This window comes from Panthera tigris, chromosome C1 (assembly GCF_018350195.1).
Source record: "Panthera tigris isolate Pti1 chromosome C1, P.tigris_Pti1_mat1.1, whole genome shotgun sequence".
Classification (NCBI taxonomy): domain Eukaryota; kingdom Metazoa; phylum Chordata; class Mammalia; order Carnivora; family Felidae; genus Panthera; species Panthera tigris.
This window is the reverse complement of record NC_056667.1, coordinates 12,336,853-12,364,136: the sequence shown is the minus strand read 5'-3', so window position 1 is coordinate 12,364,136 and position 27,284 is coordinate 12,336,853. Positions and strand designations below refer to the sequence as shown.

The 27,284-nt window shown below is 57.7% G+C and overlaps 1 protein-coding gene across 2 annotated transcripts; it reads left to right on the top strand.

The window, feature by feature from the left end:
- The first annotated feature begins 1,767 nt into the window (after nucleotides 1-1,767).
- On the top strand, nucleotides 1,768-26,868 carry RCC2 (regulator of chromosome condensation 2). 2 transcript variants are annotated; one of them, XM_042995870.1, is made up of 13 exons: nucleotides 1,768-1,937; nucleotides 2,987-3,278; nucleotides 8,794-8,887; nucleotides 12,154-12,297; nucleotides 14,621-14,752; nucleotides 15,156-15,244; nucleotides 16,486-16,600; nucleotides 18,989-19,155; nucleotides 20,601-20,781; nucleotides 21,029-21,134; nucleotides 22,024-22,096; nucleotides 23,709-23,786; nucleotides 24,449-26,868. In XM_042995870.1, exons 2-13 carry the CDS (start codon nucleotides 2,994-2,996, stop codon nucleotides 24,551-24,553), a joined length of 1,569 nt encoding a protein of 522 aa, XP_042851804.1. In that variant the 5' UTR covers nucleotides 1,768-1,937; nucleotides 2,987-2,993; the 3' UTR covers nucleotides 24,554-26,868. The 2 variants fall into 2 exon arrangements, with proteins under 2 accessions (XP_042851804.1, XP_042851805.1); XM_042995871.1 differs by having other exon boundaries at nucleotides 1,808-1,827.
- Nucleotides 26,869-27,284: the final 416 nt, after the last annotated feature.

The window sequence follows — 27,284 nt, the reverse complement described above, 5'->3', positions numbered from 1 at the left end:
TCATAGGAGCGGAGACTAGGACATCATCCCCCTCCCAGGATGAGCAAACAGAGCTTCTAAGAAAAATCAACCCTTAGTATGGCTCACCAGGTGCTACAGAATCTAGCTCTTGCCTACTTCCTCCGCTCTGGCTACACTGCTTTTCTCGTCCAGCCCCACTCTCCCTCCACATGGTCTCTCAAGGTCCCCGGACTTTTGTCTGTACTGTTCCTCCTCGTGCCCTGGTCTTCGCATCACTGTTCGTCTGGCGAATCTTACCCACCCTCAAAGTCACTCGGCTTAACCTTCTAAAGGAGGCTTTCCCTGAACTCAGAAGAGGATGAATTTCCTTGCCATAAAGTTCCCACACGGGTGTTACTCTGCAATGCTTACGTTGGAGAGGAGAGAGCTTTCCTCGACCTTCTTTAGGGTTCTAGGCTGGGTCCGAAAATCATGCCGACAAAGGCAGCTTCACGGGAGAAAAGCATACGAGTTTATTTTTGCTTTGAGTCTATTGAAGTCATCTCTGCACCTAATGTGGGGCTCGAACCCACCATCCCAAGATGAAGAGTCGCACGCTCTACCGACTGAGCCAGTCGGGTGCCCCGTGAGTTTAAGTTTTATGTGACATGAGAGCCTTCATGAGGATATGAAGACCGAGAGAAACAGACCCGCGCATTTCCCGTCATGTTTGATGGCGAGCGGACAGTGTTGGAGGACCAGCGTAGGTCAAAGAGTATGACGCACGTGTAGGTGACTGGGGACACTAAGCAAAGGTCACTTATTGGGACTCTCCCTGGCGTTCTTTTGTCTTCAGAGAGGCTGTTCCTTTCCTTCTGGGATGTGGAGGGCACTTCTCACCTGAGGGCTTTCTGACCTGTCTTAGGCAAGAGGGGTTTGGCAGGGAGGGGGTTGGTGGGGGGTAGGGGGGGGTTCTCAGTGACTTTCTGGCTTCTGCAGGTTTTCTTAAAACTCCTTTAGCTGATAATATTCAACACACCGAGGTACCATGTTTCGGGGAAGCGTGTCCTGAACGCCATCACTTATCACACATGTGATTCCTTATTTAATGGTCTATGTGTCCCGTTAGACACCGTGTTTCGCTAGGACAGGACTCTTGTCTTCTAGCTTTATATCCCCCAGCACCTAGCACCGTGTGCCTTACGTGTCCCGGGGACTTAGCAAATATTTATGAAAACTTTCCATGAACACTAGCGTCCTTGGCCTGCATACCAATCACTGGCTAATTCACTCATAGGGCAAGTCTTCACGTAACCCTACCAGGTAACGGCAGCTTGCTACATACTGGGGACGCATCCGTAGGCAGCCAAAGCGCAGCTTCTCTCTGCACAAGAGATTATTCAAATTGTATTCATCCTTCATTCCAATCACTCAATTAGGGCACGTCCCTTGCTGGCTGATGCGTGAGCAAAGTAACTATTTTCCAGCGAGTGTCCTCAGGTGACCCGTCTAGACGTGCTCGGGGGAAAAACAATCTAACATGTTCCTAAACCCCAAGGAAACCTCTGGCGCGCAGAGGACGCGCCGCGGACAGGGCCCGGGGCCCGCGGCGCGGCCTGCGGAAGGCGCAGGACCCGAGCGGGTGAAGGGTGGCCGCGTGGCGCCCGGCGCAGGCTCGGGTGGGCCGGCAGTCCCCCGGGCGCGGGCGCGGGCGGGGGCGGAACCGGGCCGCCGCGGGGTCCGCCGGCCGGCAGGGGGCGCGCGCGCCCCGGGCCCCGCGCCGCCCGCTCGGTCGCGCGCTCGCTTGCCGCCCGGCAGCACATGTGTTTCTGTTTTGTGTTGTAGCATTTGTTCTGGAAGCTCGTATTTACATTTTAAGTGTATCTGGTGAGTGGGCTGGAGCCCTGATCAGGGCCGGGGGGGAAAAAAAAGCCCTCCGGTACGTCTTTTAGTGCTCCTCTTCCGTTTTCTCTCCGGTTTCTCATCACTCCAACCAGGTAGGGACTGAAAATCAAAATCGACAACGTTCAGTTTGCGGGATCTGGGAAAGTTTTCCCCCCTCCCATCCCCCCCCTTTTTTTTTTAAAGGAGAAAAGGTAAAAAAAAAAAAAAAACCTGAGAAGGGGGGTTGGGGGATTGAATGAATAAAAAGGGGAAGGAAGGCGGATCCACGTGGTTTAATCGGAGACAGACAGAGATCCCATTGTTCAAAATCAATAAAAAAAAAAAAAAAAAAAAGGCAGACAGGGCGAAAGCGCAGGGACGCTGGGGGAAAGTAGCGGCAGAGCGGGGCACTTTGCAGCCGGGATCGGAGGGACCGGCTGGGCCGCACGGTCGGGGAGGGGCCGGGAGAGTTGAGCACCATTAAAGTTTTTATTTTTCGTGTCTGTGCGAGCAGGTGTTTGGGGCTGGGGGCCGGCTTTATTCGCCCCCCTCTCGCCGGGGGCAGCCCACCCCGAGGGATTAGGCTAATTAGAGCCAGAGGTCGGAACCCCCGGGCTGGCGCGGAACTGGGGGCTCGGGCGGGGGAGGGGGGCGGCAGAGAGAATTGCATTTAATTGAGTGGGCTTGGGGAGGGGGGCGCGGAGACAAAAGCAGCAGGTGGGGCGGCCAGGGAGGGGGGGGAGCGCTTTCAAAGGGGGATCTTTGAAGTATCCCGGAGCCTTCTCTAATTAGAACGTAGAGGATCGGAGGCTCCTTTTTCTTTCCCTTTACTTTTTCGGGGACCAGGCTGCAATTGTGATGCGTTGTAGGCAAACCTAACTTGAGGATGGGCCGGGGGGGGGGGGGTCTCCATTTTTTTTCTTTCCCTACGCGGAATGCAGTCGGAGACCTGGGCTCCCGTGCGGGATTCCCCGGAGGAGGCGCGCCGGGGCCCGGGAGGGGCGCGATTTCCTCCCGGCTCGCCCCCTCTCCGCCCACCCCGCGGCCGCCACTTTGGGGAGGGCAGGGGAGGAAGTGGAGGCCGGTGGCTCGGCTGCGCTCCCCTCCCCCCGCGCAGTTTATAACCCGTCCATTGTGCGCCGCTGCCCCGTGTCTCCTCCAGCGCGACCATGCCCAGGAAGAAGGCGGCGGCGGCGGCGGCCTGGGAGGAGCCGAGCTCGGGCAACGGCACGGCCCGCGCCGGGCCCAGGAAGCGCGGCGGCCCGGCCGGCAGGAAGCGCGAGCGGCCCGAGCGCTGCAGCAGCAGCAGCGGCGGCGGCAGCAGCGGCGACGAGGACGGCCTGGAGCTCGACGGGGCCCCCGGCGGGGGCAAGCGCGCGGCGCGGCCGGCGGCGGCCAAGGCGGGCGGCGCGGCCGTGATCATCACCGAGCCCGAGCACACCAAGGAGCGCGTCGTGAGTGCGGGGCCGGGGGGTCCGGGGGGCCGCGGCGCGTCACTGCGCGTCCTGGCCGGGGGCGGCGGGGCCGGCGCAGGCCGCGGGCTGAATCATCGCCGCCGCCGCCGCCGCACAACAAAAGGGCGCGGGCCGGGGGCGGGCGCGGGCCGCGGCCTAGCCGACCCCGCAGCCCCCGCCCGCGCGGCAGTTGGCCGTTGGGGCGCGCGCCCCCGGGCCCCCGCCGGGGGAGGGGCGGCCGGAGCCCGCGCCCGCCCGCCCGCCCGCGCGAGGGGGTCATGGCCCCGCCCCCGGCGCCGCGCGAGCCGACTCCCTCCGCCTCCCCTCCCCCTCCCGCCCCGGGAAGGGAGACTTTTGCAAGTTGTCTCGGGCCGGAGGAGGGGACGCGCGCGCGCGCCGGGTGCGGCCCGCGACGCCGCGGGCCCTCGCCGCTCCCAGCCCCCTCTCCCGCCACCGCGGCTGCCGCTCGGCCGGGGCGCCGCCGCGGGAGGGGGCCGCCGGGGCGCTGCGGGGAGCGGCGGTTTGCGCCGGGGCTTTGAGGTTCCCGCCGCCTCGGCTCCGGCGCTCCGGGGGGGCGGGGCCTGGCGGCCGCCGCGCATGCCTCGTGCGGCCCTGCGCCGTCTAGCGCCGCCGGGGAGGCGGGGGCGGTCGGCGCCGGGGCGGGGTGCGAGGGCGCATGCTCGGGAGAGCCCCCCCCCCCCCCCCCCCCGGGGTCGGGAAGCCCCCGGGGCTGAGAGGTGTTTGGGCTTTGTTCGCCGCTCGCAGTCCGAGGGCGCGGGGGCTCCGGGTGGCGCTCCCCCTTCCCCCGGGAGGAAGCATCTCCCGTGCCCTGAGCGGGGCTGAATTCGCTGGTTAGAGTGGGGCCTGTAGATCTTAGTTGAGGTCGTGACCAACTCAACTCCTGCGCCTGCAAGACCCTGCGGAGCCGGAGATCTCAGCCCGGGGCCCGCGATCCTCGAAACCCACAGGCTTCTTGTGGGACGTGTGTTTGGGAGAGTCTCAGAGCTGACACCGGATTTCAGATAACCTCCAAAGAGTCGGAACTTCCGCTTAGGGTGTAGACGCTCTGGAGAGGCCTTTCGATGTCCCCAAAGGGCGTGTAAGGGTTAACAGTACAGGAGTGCTTTCCCCCAAAGGCGCTCAGTGTTTAAACGGTTAAAAATGATGCATTTCTTCATCCACTTAACTGATGAGGAAACTGGGGCGCAGAGTTTCAAAGAGCCTATCCCAGCATCACACGGAGGTGGATTTCCACATGGGCTCAGGTGTTTTCTGATGGCATCCTTAACCCCTGTGCAAAGGGGTCCCGTGAAAATGTTTTATGACTGCCCTCTCATTGAAAGGGTCAGCCCATCAGATGGTAGAGGAGAGCCCATGTCAGTGGAATGTCTCACCTGGCGTCTGGGACCGGGCCGGTGCCGGGAACTAGCCACAGCATTGAGAAACTGGGGCGCAGGAATGGCTTTCCCTTGACAGATCTCATTCTCTGTGTGGGACTGTAGCCATTGGCCGCTCCAGTCCTGGTGTATTAGGAGGAGACTGAACAAAAAGGCCAGCTGAGCTCTGCCTCTGCTGCGTTCTCTGTGCGTGAGTTCCTTCAGCTGCAGGGCTCCACTCCGCCTGACTGAGCGTGAGCTTTCTGGTCCTGAAGGAAGAGATTCTGACCCCAAGACCAAGGTTCGCCCAAGAGTGTGGTCCCAGAGGCTCAGTCTTCAGAGGCTCAGGTCCTCAGTGGCTCAGTCGGTCAAGGGTCTGACTTCCCCTCGGGTTGTGATCTCTCAGTTCATGAGTTTGAGCCCCGTGTGGAGCTCCGGCTGGGCTGACAGCTCGGAGCCTGGAGCCTGCTTCGTATTCTGTGTCTCCCGCTCTGTCTCTCTCTTTCTCAAAAATCAATAAACATTAAACAAACAGAAAAAGAGTGTAGTTCCAGGGAGAGTGTGTGCAAGGCACACGTGACTCTCCACCAGCACTGTGCGTGGCTGGCTTGTCTGGTGGGAACGGCACTTTCTCAGTCTCACTGAGCGATTCCTTTGATCCCTGGGGGTAGACAGACCGGGCAGTCCCCCGCAGCTTGCTTTTGCTTTGTATTCACATCTCTAGGATCTTTCAGATTCTTGGTTCTTCTGTACAGATCTACGCGTACCTTCCCCCACCCCCTTAAAAAACAAGGGGCCTGTTGAGCATTAGAGCAGTTTCCTTTGGACCAGTCCGCACCCTCCTAGGCTCAGCGCATCTAGGATACTGAGGGTTCAGATGCCTCATGGAAAGTGAGTACGCCGAGGTTTAAGTTCTTGTTAGCATCTTTTGGGTTGGGTCCGGAGTCCAGGCCAGGCCCTGGTGGGTCTCCTGCTTGGCCCCAGGTTCCTGGGTTCCAGGGGAAGCATAAGGTCGCCTTCTGCTAAGCTGTCCCGCCCCAGGCTGCCAGCAGCCCCTGGCTTGTTTCAGAGAAGGTTTTCAACCGCTGTTGAGGGCTTCCTGAAGGAGGTGTGTGTGAGAGCGGCTGCCAGGAGTGGTCTGGAACCATAAGCTGCATAAGTTGGACTCCTGAAAGGTGAACCCAGATGCTTGTGTGGTCGAGGGGCAAGGTTGCCGTGAGTAAGTAAAGGTGGTGTATTTTTGTAAAACATTTCATAGCATTGAGCGTTTTATGATGGTCTAGGGTCGATGGCTTGTGAGCTCCATAAGCCTGTAGGCGACGCAGACGGCCTTGGCAGAATCCTGGAAAACCAGTGAGTGTCCCAAGCCGTCCGGGTCTTTGTAGTTCCTTCAGTGTTGGTTTGCTGAGGTTTTGTAGACCCTGAGACAGGTGTGCTCCATCCGAAAGGGCCTGATCGATACGACTGAAAAGCGAGCTTGAAGTCTGTTTCAGTTGATAGCCCGTTAGGAAACTTGTCATTGCTGCCATCTCTCTGAACCATCGTCTCTCTGCCAAGGGTAGCGCTTTTTTAGAAGGATGTATGTTAAAAGGTTGACTCTCAGCCTCACGAACGTGCTCCTTGCACTTGGGCAGTAATTCGAAAATCGCTTTGGACCGGAAACCCCATTTTGTTGATCGGAGAAACTCTGTGCGTTTTGCTGCCATGGCCATTCATCTCGGCCCAGCTCACGGGAGGCAGCAAGGTGAAGTGAAATTCACTCATCCTGTTGGGGAGACTGTTTGACCGGCTTCGTAGCCACCTGGCCTTTAGGCGCAAAAAGCAATCTCTTGGCCCATCAGGGAAGGTTGGATCATACCTTGCAGGGTCACCTAGCCTCCGGCTCGCAGCCCTGACAGCCATGGGGGGTCCTCTGGCTGGGAGCCAGTAGGCTTTGGGGTCTTTCCTACCTGATGGCCTGGCTTAGGTCTGTGACCAGGAGGGACATCACAGGTCTGTGATCTACAGGGCGTTAGGAGTTGTCATTTTAATTTTTTATTTCATAGAAGGTAAAGGGGAGAATTAAATTATGGACAAAGTCGGCGACGGATGGCAAACAACTGTGTGGATAATAGCAGTGAAATCTAGTCTGTTACTTTGACCTCATGTGTGAGGACGTAAGGCTTGTGATGTAAAAACCTGAGTAAGATAAGTTTCTCTGTAGGAATCAGACCACAGAGACTGGAGTAGACTCCACTGACCGAGGCTTTGCACACACCTCGTATCGGGAAGGTGGGAGTTTTGTGTGAGCATGTGGCTGGCTAGATGAGCCAGTATCCACGGGCACCTGCTCATCCGTGCAGCTGCTGGCAGGCGCGGGTCACAGAGGAAACCCGTCCCTTCCCCGGGCCAGGGCAGAAGGTCCGGCCATCTGATGGAGTGGCAGAGGTCCGCAGGGGCCACCTGCGAGCTATTGCTCTAGCAAATGCCTCTCGATGTCACGGGTTGATGGTCACATTGCCCGCCCCCCCCCCCCCCCCCCGGGGCTCCTCTGCCCGCCTGGCCCGGCAGCTCGTCCCACCGTGCTTTAGTGCCCTCCTTGGTCTCTGCTCCCCTCTCCACGCACACCTGAGAAGTGGTGCGGAGCTGGCCGGTGACCTGGGCAGAGACCCAGGGCCGCCCCTTCCTTGGGGAGCTTGACGAAACCCACTGGCTGCTGCTCATCCTCTGCTGTTGTAGATCTGTAGAATGTTCCAGCCAGGCCCGCCAGCTAAACAAAGAAGGGGAGATAACCAAGGGAAACTAGGCTCCCGTTCAAGTAATCCGAGTCTGTGGGTGCCGTGGGGTGGGACTGCCCTGCGATTAGGGTCGTTCTCTAAATAATTGAAGCCTGGTGAAGCCCTTCTCCATTCATGGCTGTTTGGCTCCCCTTCGCGGCTGCTCTCTCTGCCCGCAGGACATGTCCTGTAGATGGACTGGCTTTCTCCAGCCCCGTAAACGTGGGTGAGCATGGCGGGGTCTGTTCTGTGGCGTGACCGAGGCCTCGGGTTTGGGTCACGCTGAGTCCCCGCGAAGGTGCGTTCCTCTTAAAAACGCATGCGTGTGGCCACATGTCCCGCCAGGGCCACCACCGCCTAGACGTTAAGATGACTGGAACTGGGTGGCTTTTTTTTCATCAGGCCTTCCAAGAACAGCTCTGTAAATGGGAAGAAACTGTTCTCTTCAATGTTCTGGGCTTGGTGCGGTAGGGGATGAGAGGGACGTCCCCTTCCCCGGCCCGTAAGGAACCTACCGGTGCGTGGTTCAGAAGTGAGTCTTTACCTGACTGCTGTTTGAAAATGTGCAGCAGACTGCTGAGGATATTCTAATGAGGGCCACCCCAAACTGGATAGTGGCCTTTTAAAGCAGTGCGTATTCCCATCGACGGCCCAAGGGCCCCACACGCTCTGTGTTGGGCAGCTGAGGGTCTGGACCGGAGTACCAGGGTCTGGAACCCTCCCTGTCCCACTCACTGCCGCTCCCCAGGCTCCCAGGCCAGCAGTGGGGATGAGCCCAGCCCCATCGAAGCCAGGTTCTCCCATGTCACACGGTGCTCTGATGATTTCCCCACAGAAAGGCGCCTGGCACCGCGGGGCAGCACCCGGAGGGAGGGTCCAACATCACCGGTGACTCGGGGCTCCCAAGGCTTGGAGTCACGTGCAACACCATGTTGGCCGTGGGCAAAGCAGACCTAGCCCCAAGGTCATCCGTTGTAATTCTCCCTGTGTGCCACCGTAGGCCTCCTGCGAATACCCGTATAGGCAGTTGGCAGGGTGGAGGGGAATGCCATTTGGTTGATTTTTTTTTTTTTTTAATGTTTTTTTACGTTTTTTGCGAAAGATCATTCTCAAGAGAAGTCAAAGGGTAACAGTGAGCCTGGGCATAAGGAACGAGCTGCTGTGGGCAGGTTTGGGGTTATGCACACTGATGAGGCAGTGACCACCTCAAGCCTCCATTCGCTGTGCGAACTGCGGGGGGGGGGGGGCGGGGGGGCGGCGGGGGGGGCATGCGAATAACGAATTCCTATTTTTTTCTTTTGTTTCTGGCTGTCGTTGGACAGACTTAGAAAGCTAGAAGCCACGTTGCAAGCTAATACTTTTTCTCTCTCCCTGTCTCCGTAGAAACTCGAAGGGTCTAAGTGCAAAGGGCAGCTTTTGATTTTTGGGGCAACCAACTGGGACTTGATTGGTCGAAAAGAAGTGCCTAAGCAACAAGGTAGGAGGCGTGGTTTCCGAGTTCTCCCGCGTGACTCTGTGATTCTGGGTGATTCTGGCGGGCGTCCGCCAGGTGGGTCTCCTCTTCATTTACAGAAGCGACCAGAGAGGCCAAGCAACCTGCCCGAGGCCACAGAACCCCCCTGGGGGCTCCCAGAGAACCCTGGTCTCCCGCTTCGCAATTCTGTGCTAACAAACCCGATTGCATTTAGGATTAAACGGGAAGATTATAAATAGCCACCAATAACATTGACCCCTTCTTTCCATTCTCCTTCTCACGTCAGTTATTTTCATGAAAACAGAGAGGCTGGTCAGACATCCAAGACATTTGTCACGTACCGCATGTCAGACTCCTTAGACGTTACAGAACTGAGTTCAGTTCTTTGTTAGCCGTCAAATTATTGCAGGAACTGGTCGGACAGAGCAAGTGACGGTGTGTGGAGTGGAGGGAGCAGAGGAGTCCCAAGAAAGCAGCTTTTGGTCCCCAGTGGCTTTTAGTGAGTTGATATCTTTCCTCAGGCAGCTACTGGCCCGTCGTGAAGCTGGCACATCGCCACATTTTATGGCTTCTTGATTTCATTTGGAAAGATTCCCAAAGTGCTTCCCAGCATCGCCCAGTGAACAAATATTTGCACACTGACACTCCCTGGTGCCTCAGGACGGGCAGAGAAGGTCGTCTTATTCCGTGAAAACGGCAGGGGTTCCCGACGGGCAGGGCCCGCTTCCACCCCGCGGCTGGGGGGCCAGGAAGCCCCTCCTGAGGGGTAGCTGATGCCTCTGCAGCCCTGCCAGTGGGCCACGTCCCTTCGCAGTGCTCTTCCGGCCGGTGGCCCGCTCACGGTTCCACATCAGGCCCAGGGAGGGAGGGGAAGTAGCCGCCAGAGGAGAGCAGAGCTTGGGCTCTCGTGTGGGGCGGGATTGCCGGGCCCGGCTCGACTCCCCGCACCCCTGTGAGGCAGAGAAGGTAGGGAAACCAGCCTGTGGTTAGAGATCTGCTTTCACGGCCTGGTTCAAGGCACTCTGGGCCTGTTTTTAGGCGTGCCTTTGTGTCCTTTCCCTTTCCGGCTTTTGCTTCCCTGATCGGTCTCCCTTTAAATGGAGTTTTATGTAATTAGATTGACCTGTGTCAGACCTTTGTAAGTATCTTAAAATACCCCTTGGCCCTCCGTGACCTTGCCGGGGCACTAAATGCAAGGGCAGGGGGTTTGTTTTACCATTGGTGCAAAAGCCGAAGGAAGGAGGGCCTCCCTTCTGTGTCTCCTGGCCTCCTCGGAAGGCGAGCTCGCCAACCCCCGTGTGCAGGCTGCCCCAGATCCTGTTGGGTCGGCACGACGCCCACTTCATTTACAGATTGACACGGCGACTTGTGCTCCCTCTCCTGACCGCCAGCCTGGCTGAAGAGCCGGGACTGCGGCGGGGCACTGACTGTGGCTTGGATCGCCCTCCCAGGCTTCCCCGGAGGCTGGGCCCCCGGCGTCTTGGGCACGGGTTGCCCCACAGCTGCCGTAGGGAAGATGCTTTGGCGAACCCGAGCCATCTGGCCGCCTGTGAGGCAGGTCCACTCAGCGACGCCGGGGCAGCTGCTGCACCGCTCACCTCCGCGGTGTCCCCGCACGCTGTGTCCTGTTCCCAGAGATGACACACGTCAGTCGTGCCCCCAATTCATTTTGCCTTCACGATAGACAGACTTGAACATAACCCGCGAAGGCTGTCATTTTCGGTCTGCTCTGTCGCAGAGAATTGTTGGGTTTTCTTCCTTTCCCCTTTGGGTAGCGAGGAGTGTCTCAGGGCGGAGAAGCTCAGGGACTTTGCTGTGTGCCTTGATGACCCCAGGGCCCGCCGCCTGATGGGGGAGGGACTTCAGCTTCCCTTTGCCTGGGCGGCCTCTGCAACTCATGAGGATACGCTTGGCGCCCTCTGCTGGTGGGGCACGGGCAGCGTAGGTTCGCAGATGCTTTTCCTCCGGTGCCTGATAACTGATCAGCCTCCTAATCAGCTCGGACATCGAGATGAGTGTGACGGTTGACGTGGCAGCGGCTAGCGTTTCATAATGGCCCCCACGGGCCTCGAAACGTGTTCATGTCTCTGTCCTTGAGAACCCCAAATTAAAAATACTAAGCACAAAATTGGCCACACCCTGTCTGTCAAAAGGGAAAAGAGAGGGTTTTGAAGGCGGCAGCTGTTTTCTCCTGCCCACACACCCTCCAGTGTTCCTGGGTGTTCCCTGGGTGCCAGGCACTGGTGAGGCCCTCAGGTTGCTAGGACCGTGGAAGGCACGTGAGTGCAGTAGGCTGAGTGCTGCAATCGGCCTCACGGTTCTCGGGGAACCACAAACTGTAGGGGGATGTGGTCAGGGAGGGCTTCCCAGAGGAGAGGGTGCTTGATACGAGGTTTTAAAGAACAAGTGGGTGGGGGGGAGGGCGCCTGGGTGGCTCAGTTGGTGAACGTCCGACTTTGGCTCAAGTCATGATCTCGTGATTTGTGAGTTTGAGCCCCACATCGGGCTCTGTGCTGGCAGCTTGGAGCATGGAGCCCGCTTCAGATTCTGTGTCTCCCTCTCTCTGCCCCTCCCCCACTCACACTCTGTCTCTGTCTCTCTCAAAAATAAATAAGCATTAAAAAATTTTTTTTATTTTAAATAAAAAAAAAATAATAAAGCACAAGCAGGGGACGGGGAAGGGCATTCTGTGGGAGGGAGTACACGGCAAAGGCAGGGGGCCATGACCTGGCCACTGCGGTGGGACCCCTGAGACAGGAAGCCACGTAAGGGGAGGGGTGTCAGCCGTTCCCCCTGCACAGAGCCTGGTAGGTGTGCGAGGAGGGCAGGTTGTTCTGGGGAGGATGGGGACACTCAGACCCCAAAAGGAGCCTCTGGCTGCAGGGGGGGAGGCTGAGGTGGAGAGCAGACGAGGGAGGGTGACGTTGGGCATAGGGGGGAGGAGACCGGGGGTCCACCGCCAGCTTTCCTGGGTTGGGCTCCCAACAGGAGGGAGAACACCGTGCCTTTCTGGTCAGTTGCACGTGGATGTGCTCGGTAGCCAGTGCGCGAGGGTCTGAGGTCCCTGTGGTTTGGGGGCCCAGACGCAGGTGGAGCAGGTCGGGGTTGCAGACTTTCTCCTTGAGCGGCCTCCCTGCGCCAGGGGGATGCCGCACCCCCAGGGTTCTGTGTCCCAGGAGACCAAGCCCTTGGTGGCTGGCGACGTTTCTCGGGGTGCTTTCCGCTAGCCGGTCCCCGCGGGCGTCTGATTTGCCTTCCTCCCTTTGCAGCTGCCTACCGCAATCTCGGTCAGAATTTGTGGGGGCCCCATAGATACGGCTGCCTGTCGGGGGTCCGGGTGCGGACTGTGGTGTCGGGTTCGTGTGCTGCCCATAGTCTCCTCATCACCACGGAAGGGACGCTGTGGAGCTGGGGTAAGTCCGGGCGGGGGCGGGGGCGGGGGCGGGTCAGGGTGGCTCATGGAGGCAGCCCCCCACGGGGCTGACTTCCTCCCCCTCCGTCTGGTCTGCCTGGAGGGGTGGCCTTCTTGCAGCCGTATTTGCTCCGTCTGATTTCCGGCTGGTCCCTCCTGTTTCCCGCCAGTGCATCCCCTTCCTCCACTGCCCTGTCAAGCTCTTGTACGCGGCCACCTAATTCTCTGAATCCTCTTTTTTAAGCAACCTTTTCCTGAATGTTCTGGCTGAATCTGGATCTTTCTGATCTTGAGGCACCTAGAATTGAATTCCTATTTTAGGCACGTCGTCCCCTGGGCAGACAGCCCCCCCTCCCCCCCCTTGCTTTGTGGCTCAGTGTTGACGTAAGACCTGTGTTCCTGCCACTTGAAATGCCATGGGCCGCGTCACGGCATCGGCCACTGTGTCCCTGCAGTCCTGTGCCTCTGTTTCCGGGGATCACAGGCCCACAGGCTGGGTTGCTCGGTGCCTCTTTCTTACTGGATTTCCCGACAGCTGAGAGCGCTTTTTCTCAGCCGGGCCGGTTTCCGGCTGCTGGACCCCCTCGTGTGCGCCCCTCGGCGGTGGTGTCCTTGCCGTCCTCCGGTGTCCCCTCGGGAAGGCTTCCACGCACTGCCGCCCCTTTCCTCTTCCAGATTGTTGATCCAGGTACTGACTAAGGCTCAGTTTAGCCCCACGCCCTGTGGTAGTTCCTGGAGTCTTCTTCCAGCTGGGTGTGTTGGCAGTGGTCCCCACCCTTTGTTTCTGGTCCTTTGGCTAGCTTTTAGTCCATATGACTCCTTTTTTATTTCGGTCTGTTTGAATGATTTTTTGCAATTTCATGAGCTGCTGTACCAAAGTCCAAATATATTAACATCTGTTGTCTTCGCTGCACTCTGCTAATTTTGTGATTCTGTTGGGGAAAAAAAAAAAAAAAACCAGCTAACAAGGGTGTCTGGCCCAAATTTAAACTTTAGTCTCTGGATGCCATGCTGACACGGCCGCGGTGTTCATTTTCTCCGACTGGCACAGCGGCATGTGTGTCCCCCCCCCTCCCCCCGAGGACCCCTCCTGCCTGGTGTTCTGACACCGAACACAGCAGCCTGTCAGAGTTCCGAACTTGAAATAGCGGATTTCTGACCTCTTCACCGAATTTCACTTACGTGGTGCTTCTAAAACTGTCCCCTGTGCTGACCCTGCGGGTAGGGCATGATGCTGGAGGGTGGCCACTTAACTTGGTCCCAGAGCAAAGACCCGTGTCCCGGTGAGCAGACTTGGTTGCCGCCGAGGGTGAGGGGCCGGGGGGGTGGGGGGGTGGGGTGGGGGGGGCAACCGGTTCCGCAGTCAGCCACAGCCAAAGGCACGTGGTGTTGTCCGGTGTCTGTAAGCGTCAGGGCTCAGCCCATTGCTCTCGAGGGGTCCACGCCTGCCAGCCCCCCAAGCGTCTCGGGTGGCCGAGAAGCTGCACCCAGCACCCATGCTGGGTAGAGTGCCCTTCCCGGTGAACTTGGACCGCTCCCGGTAGAAGCGGGGTTCTGCCGCTCCTGCTGGGGGGGGGGGGTGCTGGGATCTGTGCGGGTTTGAGGGTGGAGTTTCTCATAGCCGGCCATTAACTTCCTTCTCAGGCCCTTAGGAGGCTTGGGCCTCACCTTCGTGGCTCTGCTCTCCGTGTTTCCTGTGACAGAGGTCACGACGTTCATTGTCAGGGAGGGTGTGAACTGCCCCTCCCTCCCAGTGCCCTGACTCTCTGGCCCCGTAAAATCTCCCCAGTATGTGGCTCCCACCGTATGGTTCTCTCGGCCAGGGGGACCCGTGAGGGGCCCGCAGAGTTGTTTGATTTGGAAGCTGTCGTAGCCCGTGTTGGAAACGAGGGCAGGTGTAGGGGCCGGAGCGGAAGAGCTTTGGAGCCGAAGAGCCTTGCCAGGGGCTAGTGTCTCGTGGAAGGTTCTGGCAGGGGCCAGGGCGAACCGAGCAGCAGAGCCTCAGAAAGTGCTTCGGGGGGGGGGGGGGGGGCGGCAGCTGCCGTCACAGGAAAGGGGGTCAGAGAAGGTGAAGTAGATGGCAGCGGCCCGAGGAGAGGTCCCTGGGGAAGGCACCGTGGATCTTCCCCTGGTCACCCGGCCCCATCCGAGCCGGTCTCGAAAGGCTGGCCGTTGACAGGAGCCGGACCCGGACCTTTTCTCCGCCTCGATCTCCGCCACTGAGTGGAGGGCACCTTCTAGGGGACCCCCACACGTGCCTGCCTCTTCCGTGACGCTGCTCTGGCCACCCTCTCTTCCCTCTGCGTCTCGCTCTTGATCTGCAGGTCGAAATGAGAAGGGGCAGCTGGGCCACGGTGACACCAAGAGGGTTGAGGCCCCCAAACTCATTGAGGGTCTCAGCCACGAAGTGATTGTGTCTGCGGCATGTGGGCGGAACCACACCCTGGCGTTGACGGGTAAGGAACGGCGGGTTCCTTCTACATTTGGCACGAGGCCACAGGACCCACCTCGGGCGCGGGGACAGAGCCGCCTCTGTGGCTCTCGGTCAGGATCAGAAAAGTGCCCAGAGTGCCCCAGGGGTGGGCCTCTTGAAGCCGCTGGCAGCCTCAGCTGCCTGCCTGCCTGCCTGCCTGCCGGTGTAGGAAGCCCGTCCGGGAGGCGGAGGCCGGGGCCGTGCCCTGTGTGCCTCTGCGCTCTCGTCCCCGGCTGTGCGGGGGTTTTGCTCCGAGCTCGTCCGCTCCACGCATGCTCTTCCTGGCAGAGGAGCTCTTTTTATGGTTTTGGAGCCCTTGATTCCAAACCCAGTTCAAAACCTTCAGTGTTCTTTGTCCCTTCTGTGATACTGTTCTCTCCTTCCAGAAACAGGCTCCGTGTTTGCATTCGGAGAGAACAAGATGGGGCAGCTGGGCCTCGGCAACCAGACAGATGCTGTTCCGAGCCCGGCACAGGTACCCGCTCTGGTCTTGCGGCCTTTCTCTTTGCTGTTGTGCAGAAATTTCTGCGGTGGGACCAAATACCTCTCCCTGCAGTGTAACTGATGTCTCGTAGAAACAGAGCCTAGAGTCTTTGAGTGGAATGCACACGTTACAGGCTTTAGAGCAGATTTAATATATGCTCATGGTTGAAACACACACCGAGAACGATTTTTCTCTCTCACGGAGAGAATTTGTTACAGAGGCCTTGTTCTTCAGCCTGTACTATTCCAAAGAAGGTGAGAGATGTTCTAGGGATGGGATTTGTCAGCATCTGCAAAGACTTGTTGAGTTTTGACCTTGTGTGAAGTCCCCTGCCAGGTGCCTAGGACACAGACTGGAGTCCGTCTTTTCTTCCTCAGGAACGGAGGGTTAAGTTGGGGAGGGAGGACTCGCACCTAAAACGTGACTATGAACATAAAACAGCCAAGTGCCAGTGAGTGTCTGGTTTAATGATGAAGGCAGGAACTCAGATCGCTCGTCTCTTAAAAAGAGACCGTGGGCAAACTTAACCTGTGGTTTGAACGATTTGTGGAACGTCTCCGTTTCATCTGCCACCCGCTCCGAGGAGGAACAGTTTCTAAAGGAAGCCAGGACCGACGGGCAGGGCCCAGGGCTCACGCTTCTTGGCGAGGGCTCTCCCTGACTGATGAGTGCAGTAACACAGTTTCCAAGTACTGTCTTAGATGTGTTTCCCGAGCCCACGCTAAGTTCCTCGGGGCCTTGGCTGTCTTCGTATTGGCTGTCTTTGAGCCATTTTATGTCTCATCCACACCTTCGGTGGAGACCAGTCAGGCCATTATCTCTGCGGAGGGTGAGGGAAGCGTGAGAAAGTTCCTCTCGGAAGTTAAGGCTGAGCTGCTAGTGAGTAGGTGAGGTCTGGGGGTCACATGTGGGTAAGTTTCTGTCGCTTTCACCCTCCTGCCCGTGCTGGCCGGCTGAGGAGTGAGTGCGTTGACTGGGCACAGTGTTGGGCATCTGGAGGGATACAGGGATCGGGGCACGATCAACCCTGTCTTGGGATTCAACTCTGCTGGGAAGGTGGGGGTCACAAGGGTGTTTCTTAACCTGCGTCCTAAGCTTTCGCCTTCAGAATTGCTGAGTCCATTAAATTTCCTTTGTAATCTAGTAATTGTTTCACACTGACCTACGAGAGGTGGAGGCTTTTTATCAGTCTTTTAGAAAATGTCTGAGAGTCTCCTGTCTTGTCTTTTCAGATAATGTACAACGGCCAGCCAATTACCAAAATGGCCTGTGGGGCTGAATTCAGTATGATAATGGACTGCAAAGGGAACCTCTATTCCTTTGGGTGCCCTGAATATGGTCAGCTGGGTATGGAAACATTTTTTTAAAAGCTCTGTAATCTAACTGCGTATCTGGAGCCAGAAGTCGGTGTGGGCCTGCACACACATGTTGGAAATGTGGGTAATTGATCGCAGATAATAGCCTTGATCCATTAAGTGGATCTCCCATTTACTGGGACAGCATGTCCTAACTCACAGGGTTGTGGAGCATCACAGTGGCTTGGCCTTAATGAGTAAGTCAGGCTCAGTCTGACAAAGGATTCTTTTTTCTGATAATGGGAATTCATTTATATGTAAAAGGATTTCAGAGTTGTAAAAAAAAAAAGAAAAAAAAAGGCGCCTTCATTCGGTTTCATATTTTAAAGATTTGCCTTTATTGAAAGTGAGAAAATTACACAGGATTAAGTCTGCTCTGCAAACCCTGGTCTGGGCGATTCTTTCAGGTACACGCATGAGCCCCATTCCGTGTAAAGTGCCTGGGATCCCTCCTGTTTTCGTCCCTAAACAGAACGTACTCCTCCAGAAACACATTCACTTCTATCTCATTGAGTAGAAAGGGAGAACTCAGAAAGCGGTTCTCAGTAAGTGGAAAATGTCTCTCGATCCTGATTTTACAAGGTCTCCATTTTCTTTTCCCATCTGACACCAGAGTGTTTTTTTCCTTCTGGCGCCTTCCCACACCCCAGCCCTTTGCGAGTAGGAGGTGAGGAGTGGGCGCCCTCTGCTGGCTCCCTAGCTGCATGCCACCCCGGATCCGCCGCGGCCCCCGGATCTGGGTTGCTGGGTCCCCACGTCATTAAAAGCAGACAGATGGAAGAAGGTATAAATAGAACAAGGAGCATCTCGTTGGCCTTAGACTTTAGGGAACAGTGACTTTGTGAAACTAAATATACCTCAAGTCAGAAGTGAATAAGAAAGAACAGCCCCTTACGCACATTTCACTGTTGGTTGCCAGGGAGTTGCCAGAGGCTGTTGGAGAAACCGTTTCCATGGCCACAGGCCCCGGTGCCATCCCCAGCCCCGGGCGAAACACCGGAAGTGTGGTTCCGTTCGGCTTCCGGAAATGTGTCTGCTCCCCTGCTGCCTCTAGCTGCCCCAGATCTGCGAGCAAGCAGGTGGATTTTCCTTCAGGGAGAGCCACACGATCTCGGTGACCATGATAATGGCTGATCGCTGAGCAGTTGCCATGGGCAGGCCGCTCTTGGAGCACTTTGTACGGACTCCCCTTTCCCTGGGACATCCTTCTTCAAAACTAGTTTGAGAAACTGGCTTTATGTGTATCTGTGGAATCCGCTATACCTCTCAGCTTTCTTTGCAGCCCGCTTTGAATCTCCTGGTCCAAATCCAGAGAGATCCCTTGTAGAATTAGGACATACGATGTATCCTTGGAGAAGTGGATCCCGGCACATCCGCTCGCCCCCACCCCCTCTCTTGTGACGCGTTTACTGGGTCAGGCAAGGCGAAGACGAGAATCCGCCATTAACTACGTTGTAACATCGTAGTGCTAGGTCTGGGTTACTAGTAAGTCATAGAACCTCAAGTCTCAGGTTGTGTGTTGAACTTTTTCTGTCCGTCCCCCCGCCCCCCCGCCCCGGGGCCAAGTGGGGCACAGACCATACTCAGTAGACCATTCCTTCGAATCGGGAGCTTCTGACTTTGACCACAGCTGACATTAAGGTGTGTGTTACAGCCCATTCACGTCAGAGCACGAACAAAGAACTTTTACAAAACAACGTCCTTGTGTGGACAGTGTCCTTGGGTGTTCCCTATTCTGTCCTATTCATTTTTTTTTTTAACATTTATTTTTGACACAGAGACAGAGCATGAACGGGGGAGGGCCAGAGAGAGAGGGAGACACAGAATCCGAGGCAGGCTCCAGGCTCTGAGCGGTCAGCACAGAGCCCAACGCGGGGCTCGAACTCACAGACCGCGAGATCATGACCTGGGCTGAAATCGGACGCTTAACCGACGGAGCCCCCCAGGCGCCCCTTTGTCCTGTTCTTCTTCTTTTTTTTTTTTTTTTTAACATTTTTATTTATTTTTGAGACAGAGAGAGACAGAGCATGAACGGGGGGAGGGCCAGAGAGAGAGGGAGACACAGAATCGGAAGCAGGCTCCAGGCTCCAAGCCATCAGCCCAGAGCCCGACGCGGGGCTCGAACTCACGGACCGTGAGATCGTGACCCGAGCGAAGTCGGACGCTCAACCGACTGAGCCACCCAGGCGCCCCTGTCCTGTTCATCTTTAAAAACTAATTGGTTTCAACCCCTTAGAATCGATTTCATGACACTGAGTGGGTTGTGCCCCAGATGGAAAAGCATTACCTTGGTGGGCAGACTTGTCCCGCGAGGCCCCCCTGCCGGGTTGGGGCGGGGTGCCGTCAACTGCTGCTTGACCCCTGGCTCTGGTCGCCCCAGGACACAACTCGGACGGGAAGTTCATCGCCAGGGCACAGCGGATAGAGTACGACTGCGAGCTGGTGCCCCGGCGGGTGGCCATCTTCATCGAGAAGACGAAAGATGGGCAGATTCTGCCAGTCCCAAACGTGGTTGTACGAGATGTGGCCTGTGGCGCTAACCACACGGTAAGACTTGGGGGTTTCTGGCTTTTCCTCTGCTTCCTGAGCCTCACCTCCGTGGGGAGGCTGTGTGTGTGCTGCGGTGTCCCAGCGCTTGGCTTCGGCTGGGACTTACTTTATTCTGGGAGTCCGAGACCTCCCGCCCTTCTCCCCGGGCTTTGTACCACTCAGGTGGCTCCGGGGCGGGTTTTCCTTTTTTCTTTTTTCTTTTTTCTTTTTTTTAAATTTGTTTTGAGAGAGAGAGCATGAGCGGGGAAGGGTCTGAGACAGAGAGAGAGAGTATCCCAAGCAGACTCTGCGCTGTCAGCACAGTGGGGCTCGAAGTCAAGAACCCTGAGATCACGACCTGAGCCGAAATCGATTCAGACGCCCAGCCGACTGAGCCACCCAGGCACCACCCCCCCGCCACCCCCCATGGGGTGTAGATCTTCTGTTCAGAGTCTCTCGGTAACTTCTGTAGACGTAGTTAAAGGACAGACTTTTTGGTTGGACTCATGGTGTCTTTCTGGTTTTGGCCTTTGTCTGACAGCTTCACAGACTTTTTCTGATCCCCCGTACGGACAGTGTTGAGTGGTTTTAACTGTGGGGGCTGTGTCCTTGCAGATCACTTGGGATAGATGGCGATACAGTTTTTGGATATGCGTCTATCTGTATTGCCTTCTCGCGGTGGTTTTGCCCAAGGATGCCTGCGAGTCAAAAGTTGGCTCTCTCCTCTGTTGAGAGAGCACTGGGCTGGGAGTCCAGAGACCAAGCTGGTCTCCTGCTGTGTGTGGCTGACTGGCGAGTGACCCTCGGGCACGGCCTCTGGGATGCTTTGTCTGGTGCTCAGTGATGTGGACCGGGAGATTTCGGTCCCCTGGAGTCGAAAATCCGTGGTTCTCTTCTGCCCAGTGTCATCTGGGAAAGCAAAGGTGGATCCCGTGCTGGCCTCTTCCGTCAGATGGTTTTGGTGGGCTGTCCGTTTTGAACGTTGAAAATGCCGCGAAGGAAAGAAGATCAGCCTTAAGTTGTTTCAGTGAAATTAAGTCCATGTGGTCCCGGCACCAGTGACCAGATGGAGACCACCTGCGAACGGGGCATCCAAACCAGAGTCCCTGCAGGCAGGCAGGCCTTGCCTCTCGGTTTTGTGCGGTTCTGTCTCCACCGTGGAAGGAAACAAGCCTGCTCTCTGGAGACCCACCCACCCTTTTGCTTTTGATGAGGCGTGAAGGGGATTTGAGGCTTAAAGTAGTAATAATTATGGACGGAAAGCCGCGTCCCCAGCCGAGAAAAAGAGCAAATGCCCTGTTGCCTCCGCCCCCTCTCCGCCCCCACCGTGGGCGCAGCTTCAGATTATCCTGCCTCTTATACCACCAGCCGCAGCAACAGGCTCTCTGGAACGGAGTGATGGCCCCCTCGTCCCCTCGGGTTAGGAGGCCCGCTCCAAGCCTGCGTTTTCTCTCCGCCCGCAGCTGGTCCTGGACTCTCAGAAGCGCGTCTTCTCCTGGGGCTTCGGCGGCTACGGCCGGCTGGGCCACGCGGAACAGAAGGACGAGATGGTGCCGCGCCTGGTGAAGCTGTTCGACTTCCCCGGGCGTGGGGCGGCCCAGATCTACGCCGGCTACACCTGCTCCTTTGCCGTCAGCGAAGTGGGTGAGTGACCCCCCCGCCGCCCTGTTCCCCCATCAGGGCCTCGGGAGGAGAGTGTCTGGAACCAAGTCACGGCTTTCCATGGCGTGGCGGGTGGGCAGCCCCGTAGCCCTTGGCACGTTCCCGGGCCAAAACCCCCGCGTTCTTCCGGCCTGAACGCCCCTCTGTTGCCAGCAGCGTGCAATGTTCTTGCCTTGCTGATGTTGCTGGAGAGGGGAGTTCAGTTCTTGGTACGTGTGCCTCTCCCCAGGCGGTCTGTTCTTCTGGGGGGCCACCAACACGTCCCGTGAATCCACCATGTACCCGAAGGCCGTGCAGGACCTGTGCGGCTGGAGAATCCGGAGCCTGGCTTGTGGGTACGTGGCAGTGTCTCCTGGTGAGCGGGACGTGTGTCCCCTTCCTGGGCCCGGAGGACACAGTGGGGAGGGCGCCTCTTCCTTTGAGCCCCCCGTCCCCCAATCAGGGCATCAGACGCACCAGGGTTCGGGGCGGGAGGGGCTGTTTCAGGCTCTGGGGGTTGGTAGGTCCTAGAACAGAGGCTTTGTCTTGCTGCATCCACAGAAAGTTCCCTTGTAGGGTTTTTTACTCCTCAGAGGCTTGGTGTGCTTCGCTCGTCTGTGCAGGTTAACGGGATTTTAGCTGGACATAGTGGTAGGATTTTGGTTACCCCGACGCACGGAGAAGAAACCGTCTTTTAAGCCCGTGCTTTTCGGTTTATTTTGAGGACATCTCAGACGCCGTTGAGTGAGGTAGCGCTTCTTGCTGAGGAGTCTGATTATGTTAATCAGCTGCCGGGTCGTTGGAGGGGGGCCGTGTCTCTCCGGGCAGGGGCTATGGCTTTAATCTGCCCGGATGTCTAGCCCCGCCCACGTCAGTTTTTGTGGCGTTCTACCCGCTTTAGAGTCAGCTCTCTGCCCTGATCTGATGACCTCTTTTCCCGGTGTGTTTTCCCCGCCCCAGCCCTCAAACCAGGCCGAGGTGAGGTGGGGGGAAGGCCTGGGGCCCTGGTTCCTGGCACCCTCTCGGGGCTTTGCTCTGGGGCCCGCACGGGACGCTGTGGAGGGCCTAGAAGCCCGTTGGCCTGGCACGTGTTGCCAGGAAATGAGTACCTCTCGGTGTTTAATGGGGGTACTGGACTCTGATGCTCACGAGCCACACCCTGCTGTTGAGCGGGCAGCCTGCAGGGAGGGTCCGTGGCGGCTGGGGCTGCCGGCCGTGCTGGCAACATCCTCTGCCTTTTCGCAGGAAGAGCAGCATCATCGTGGCCGCCGACGAGAGCACCATCAGCTGGGGCCCGTCGCCGACCTTCGGGGAGCTGGTAAGCGGGGGGATCCGGTCTGGGCTCTCTGGGGCTGCCTCCCGCAAACCCGCAAGAGGAAAACGGGCATCTGCGTGAAAGGCCAAGACGCTCCCTAGTCTTTGGTCACGTCGGCTTTCAGAGATCCTTCGGTGCCTCTCAAGTAATTGTGAAAGTCTTTCACGTCCCCGTCGTAAATCTGGAAATAGGGAAGTTTCGGGTCTCATTTCCCCCTCGGTTTTGCAAGCCGTGGTTGCATATGCCGGTGATGGGGGAGAGGGGTGGTTTCTCTCATTCCCTCCAGGAGGGTTTAAGTCAGCAGGCTCAGCGGGTCGTTGGGCCCCACGCGGGCGGTGGTGAGCAGGCGTCCTGTCTTCCTGGTTTTCTCCTGCAGCCACGGGGCCGGCCTCGCAGGTCATTTGGGGACGTTCTTCTCTCGTTTTTCCTAAAAAAGTCAAAGTCTGTGTTGCCTGCTTTTAATCTCCGTTGCCTGCCTGATGAGAACTGATAGCCCTCGGTTTCTCACACGTACTTGGCCTTCCCCAACCAACTGTCTGATTCTTGGGTTCTGGTGCCTGATGAGTCTTTAACTTTTAATTTCTTCATCAGGAACAGCTTGGCTGTGGAGCTCGGCTGGCGGTCTGCCCGTTCTAGCTGCGATTTGATCCTCAGCCTGACTCTTTGTTATTTCCTGCGGGGAAGGCGGTCTGTTTCCCTTCCCGCCTCGCTCGTGGGAGGGAGAGGAGGGAAGGCAGGGCTCCTTGGTCCCTAAAGCCGTCTCCGGGGCTCGGTGGCCTGGTCCTCGGTGTTCTGCACCTACTTTGGGTCTGGGGCTCCCTGGGGGCCCATGTGCAGCTGCCCCTCAGAGTCAGCCCCGGGCAGAGCCTCGAAATCAGGACACTGAACCTGGCCCGGGTTTCATGGCTCATTCTTAGAACAGGACAGATGTCTCTAGGGCCTGTCAGAGATGGAACCCGTATACCGATTCAGCCACCAGAGGGGACTGAGGGGGACTTTGGGGCAGCTTCTCGGGGTTGAGGAGGTGGCCTGGCATCTCGGAGGCAAAAGCCTTCACTGTACGGGAAGGTGTGAGAGGGAGTCTGGTGGCAGAGACGCAGCTGGGAAGGGAGGCCCTTCGTCCCCAGCCCCGTCAGCCTCTCGGTTTGACCTGAGGGGTCTGCTTGGCCCTTAAAGGCCCCCGTGTCCACGCTCTCTGCGTGACGCCCTCTGCGTGGTCCTCAGGCAGAGCCTTCTGTCTCTGGTGTCCTGGAGTCTGGCGGCGGGTGGGGGTGATTCAGTCTCCAGTCTGCGGGGCGAGGGTGGGGACGGCCAGTGTTGTGACCTCATAGCCTGAGGGCCACAGCAGCCGACTCTTCGTGTGCTCGTGACGGTGCTGTCTCCTCAGTGACAACCCCCAGAAGGTGCTCACGATAGCAGAAACCCCCCGAGATTGTCAGGGTCCTCAAGTGGGGAATCAGCCCCCTGTGCACAGCACTCGTGTGCACTCTTGTGGGTAGCTGTCCTCCCCTCGTGTCACGCGTGGTGGGGCTCTGGTGCGACGGCTCAAGGTCGCCGTCGTCCCCTTTGTGGACCGTGCCGCAGCGAGCCCTGTCCTGTGTCTCCGCTTTGCCAGGGCTACGGGGACCACAAGCCCAAGTCCTCCACCGCGGCTCAGGAGGTGAAGACGCTGGACGGCATTTTCACGGAGCAGGTGAGCACGCGCTCCCGGGCCAGGGGGACGCGAAAGGCGCCCGTGGAGAGAGTGCCGCCAGCCGGCACCCGACTTTCCTGCTGCCGGTCTCGTTAGCCTGGCCGAGGCTGGTCTGATGGCTCCTCGAGCGGCTTTTCTGCTGCTTTGTGCTAGAGGCCAGCAGTAGGAGGCACGGGGGCGTGCCAGCCGGGCTCAGTGGCTGTTCTCGCCCTGAATGACTCTGGCCACAGGCCAGGCCCGGCAGACTTGTTCTGGGGACGAGGGCGTCGCTCACGTCTGCTTTGTACCTTCGGCGGAGCCTGCGCCCCATCGGGCCTTAGGGCAGATGGCGGGGCAAGGCCCCTGCTGTTCCGTCCACCGGCCTGCCCGCCCTTGTCTGCCGATACACAGATGGGGCGGGTGCCCTCACACAAGGCGGGATTGTGGTCCAGAGAGGCCCGGGAGCAGGATCCCCGTGTCCCCGCCAGTCTCTGCTGACCGCGTTGAATCCCTGCCTGGTGGCAGGCTGGAAGGCTTTGGTTTTGGCCAGGGCTCTTTAGCAAAGGGCTTTTGTGCGGCCCAGGGTGGCCAGCCCAGCTTACGGACGGCCTGTCGTCCGCTCCCCCCCTCCACGACGGGCCGGCGGGCTCCGCTTACACCCCAGCCCCGATCTGTTCCCCCAGGTGGCCATGGGCTACGCCCACTCCCTGGTGATAGCACGAGACGAAAGCGAGGCCGAGAAAGAGAAGATCAAGAAACTGCCAGAGTACAACCCCCGGACCCTCTGATCGTCCCGGAGCCTTCTGCAGCCCCACACCTCTCGCGGCAGCTGTCGGTTCCAGTGCACTGGGACGGGACGTCGAACAAGGAATTTTCAGAAAGCAAAAGTTGACCGAAGGTGCATTTTTGTTAGACTCCCTGCGGTTCCGTTTTATAAGCGATTCAACGTCAACTACCTTTTCTGTATGCTTTCCAAAGTGGTTTTTTTTTTTTTCCTTTTCTTTTCATGTTGAATTAAAATATCTGCTCATAGTTGACTTACCATTCCTACAAAAGAGGCAGAAACTTTGAGCAATCTAGGGGTTTTGTTTTTGTTTTTGTTTTTCTTCCTCCCCTAAATCCACTTCTCAGAACACCCCTTTCCAGCTGTAACTAGCGTTGCGATCCGGGCGGGTGTTCCCTGAGAGGAGTCCCCGTGGACTCAAAGAAACGTCCCTTCTGGGAACCGGCGGCCGCAGCTGGGCATAGACAGTGCTGGTGGCGGATCTCCATCCAGAATCACGGCCGCCCGCTTCGGGAGCATCGGGGTCACCACTTCCTGCTTCTTGTACACCGGCTGAGGCTGGCGTTCTGTTTCTCTCCTTGGCTGCTTGTAAGCCCCATCGCCTTTTGGCTGCAACATTAGTAGAATCTGCCGTTTCCCCCCTGGTGGGGGCTTTGGGGTCTGTGTTTAGCCATTTTTATCTACTTTAGCTGTAAAAGAAGTCCAAATGAAAATCAGGTGATTGTGGACCCAGTGGGGACTTGGGGGTGGGGGGGGGGGTGTGGGTGGGCAGACGCGGGGACAACGTATCTGGTTCAAGGGCGGCTTCCAGGCTCCTTAGACGAGCCGGGGCCGCCTCGCCAGCACTCGCCATTAGAGATTGATCAGCCAGCAGTGAAAAGTGCATTCTGGAGTCCTTGCAAGGAAGGCTCAGCCCTTTTTGTACCAGCCTTTACCACCTTCATGCTTCTGTCTTTCTCCCCTGCCGGATCCTGCCGGAACGGGCCCCCATTTCTGAGACTCGGGCTCCTGTTCCACTAACCCAGCTCTCTGGTCGCATTGCTTGGCCGTGGTACCAAATAGTTGGGATTCCTGAAGAAGTCCCCCTTCCCCGCGTGTCTGCGCAGATCTGTGACTGCCACCCCCGTTCCTGCCAAGTGCCCTCTGCCCGAGCTCGTCACCGGTGTTGCGCTGCTCTGCGTGAGTTACGAGGTGCCTTTCCCGGAACCCCTCCTCTCACTTGGACCCAGGAGAGGCGACAGCTCTGGCTGGGGCTCTTGTTTTCGAGAGGGTCTGGACTGGTTTGGGTGCTTTAAAATAGATTTTTTAGTTCCGTGGTGCTTCTGGGGGGAGATGGGGGTAGAACTTCAGTGTGAGACTTGGGTGGATGGGGAAAGTTACATATTGGTCTTTTTTTATTCTTTGCTTTGCCGTTGTTACCACTTGTCAGTGTCTCGATGTTAAAATGCCAAAAATGATCTAGTCGTCGTTGCTTTTTTCCCCTGCCCGTCCCCCGTCACGCCTTACGGCGGCCTCTGCCTTTTCCAGGGCGTGTGACAGGCTCTGTCCCGGCCGGTCCCACCGCCTCGAGCGAAGAGACCGGCCTGCATCTTCCTTAGTCTGACTTCACGCTCTTTGGCCTCCCGTGTCCGTAGTCCAGGGGAGAAGCTTCTGCACCCTCAGAGCTTTTGCCACACTAACCTGCTTTGTCCAAATCACCCCAAAAGTACCATCTCTCTCGCTTCTGTGCGTAAACCCGTCCGTTTTCCTAAACACCGGTCTCCTTCCTGGAGTGGGGCTTAGGCGCCTGCGCCCCTGGTACCCGCATATCTGCCCCCCCACCCCCGGGTCGGGTCGTGCGGTCCCTTTGCAGGAGCTGCCCTTGGCGAGGCAGGGCTCCGATCTTCCAGGGGACTAGTCTGAAACCTGCCACCAGCCTATTTAGGGCCCCCGGCCAGGGACAGAGCAGCATACACATACCTTCAAGTGAAGACGGCCCCATTCTCTGCCACAATCACTCCTTTGGGCTTAGAATTTTAAAATGAACTTCCTACTGGCGGAAAAAAATCATGACAAGTGCAAGGGGGTGGCCCTGCACCCCAAGAGAAAGAGGGGCCCGGTCTGGGCACGGACTCTGCACCAACCCCTCGGGCATCTGACCTGTCTTCCAGCTCAGGAAGGAGCCTTTGGGAGAAGGGGTTTAGGGCGAAGGGGGAGAACCTGAGAAGAGGTTGTGATTTGGTCGAAGGTGCCTGGTTTAGTGCTGTAATTGTCTTATTTTTTTTTATATATATTTCTTGGAGTAAACATTTTAAATAAACGACATCATTGTTTACTCTGTTTTGGCTTTCGTGCTTCTTTTTCGGACACAGCAGCTCTGTTTTTCCTCTGCTCCCTGCAGGTGCAGCCCCAAGGCTGAGGCGCGCACGAGAAAGATGGGCTTCAGGGGAGGTCGGGGTTGAAGGGGAGCAGAGCTCCCCACTCTCCCTGGAAACCCGTGCCCTTCAGGGAGGGGTCCGCCCTGCACTTGCCCGACTCAACAATGGCATTTGTATCGGCCCCGCTCGAGTGTTGGGGAGGAGAGACCGGGCATGGAAAGCACCGGAACAGTGGTAGATTTCATAGACCGAGAAACACGTGTTCTCCTTTCCCACCACCCGTTCCTAGGGGAGCCTGAGCCCTAGTGTCCCACAAGCCCTGGTTGAAAATGTGCCCCTCCGGGGCCCCACGTGGGCCCCTGGCTGGCAGCCAAGTGT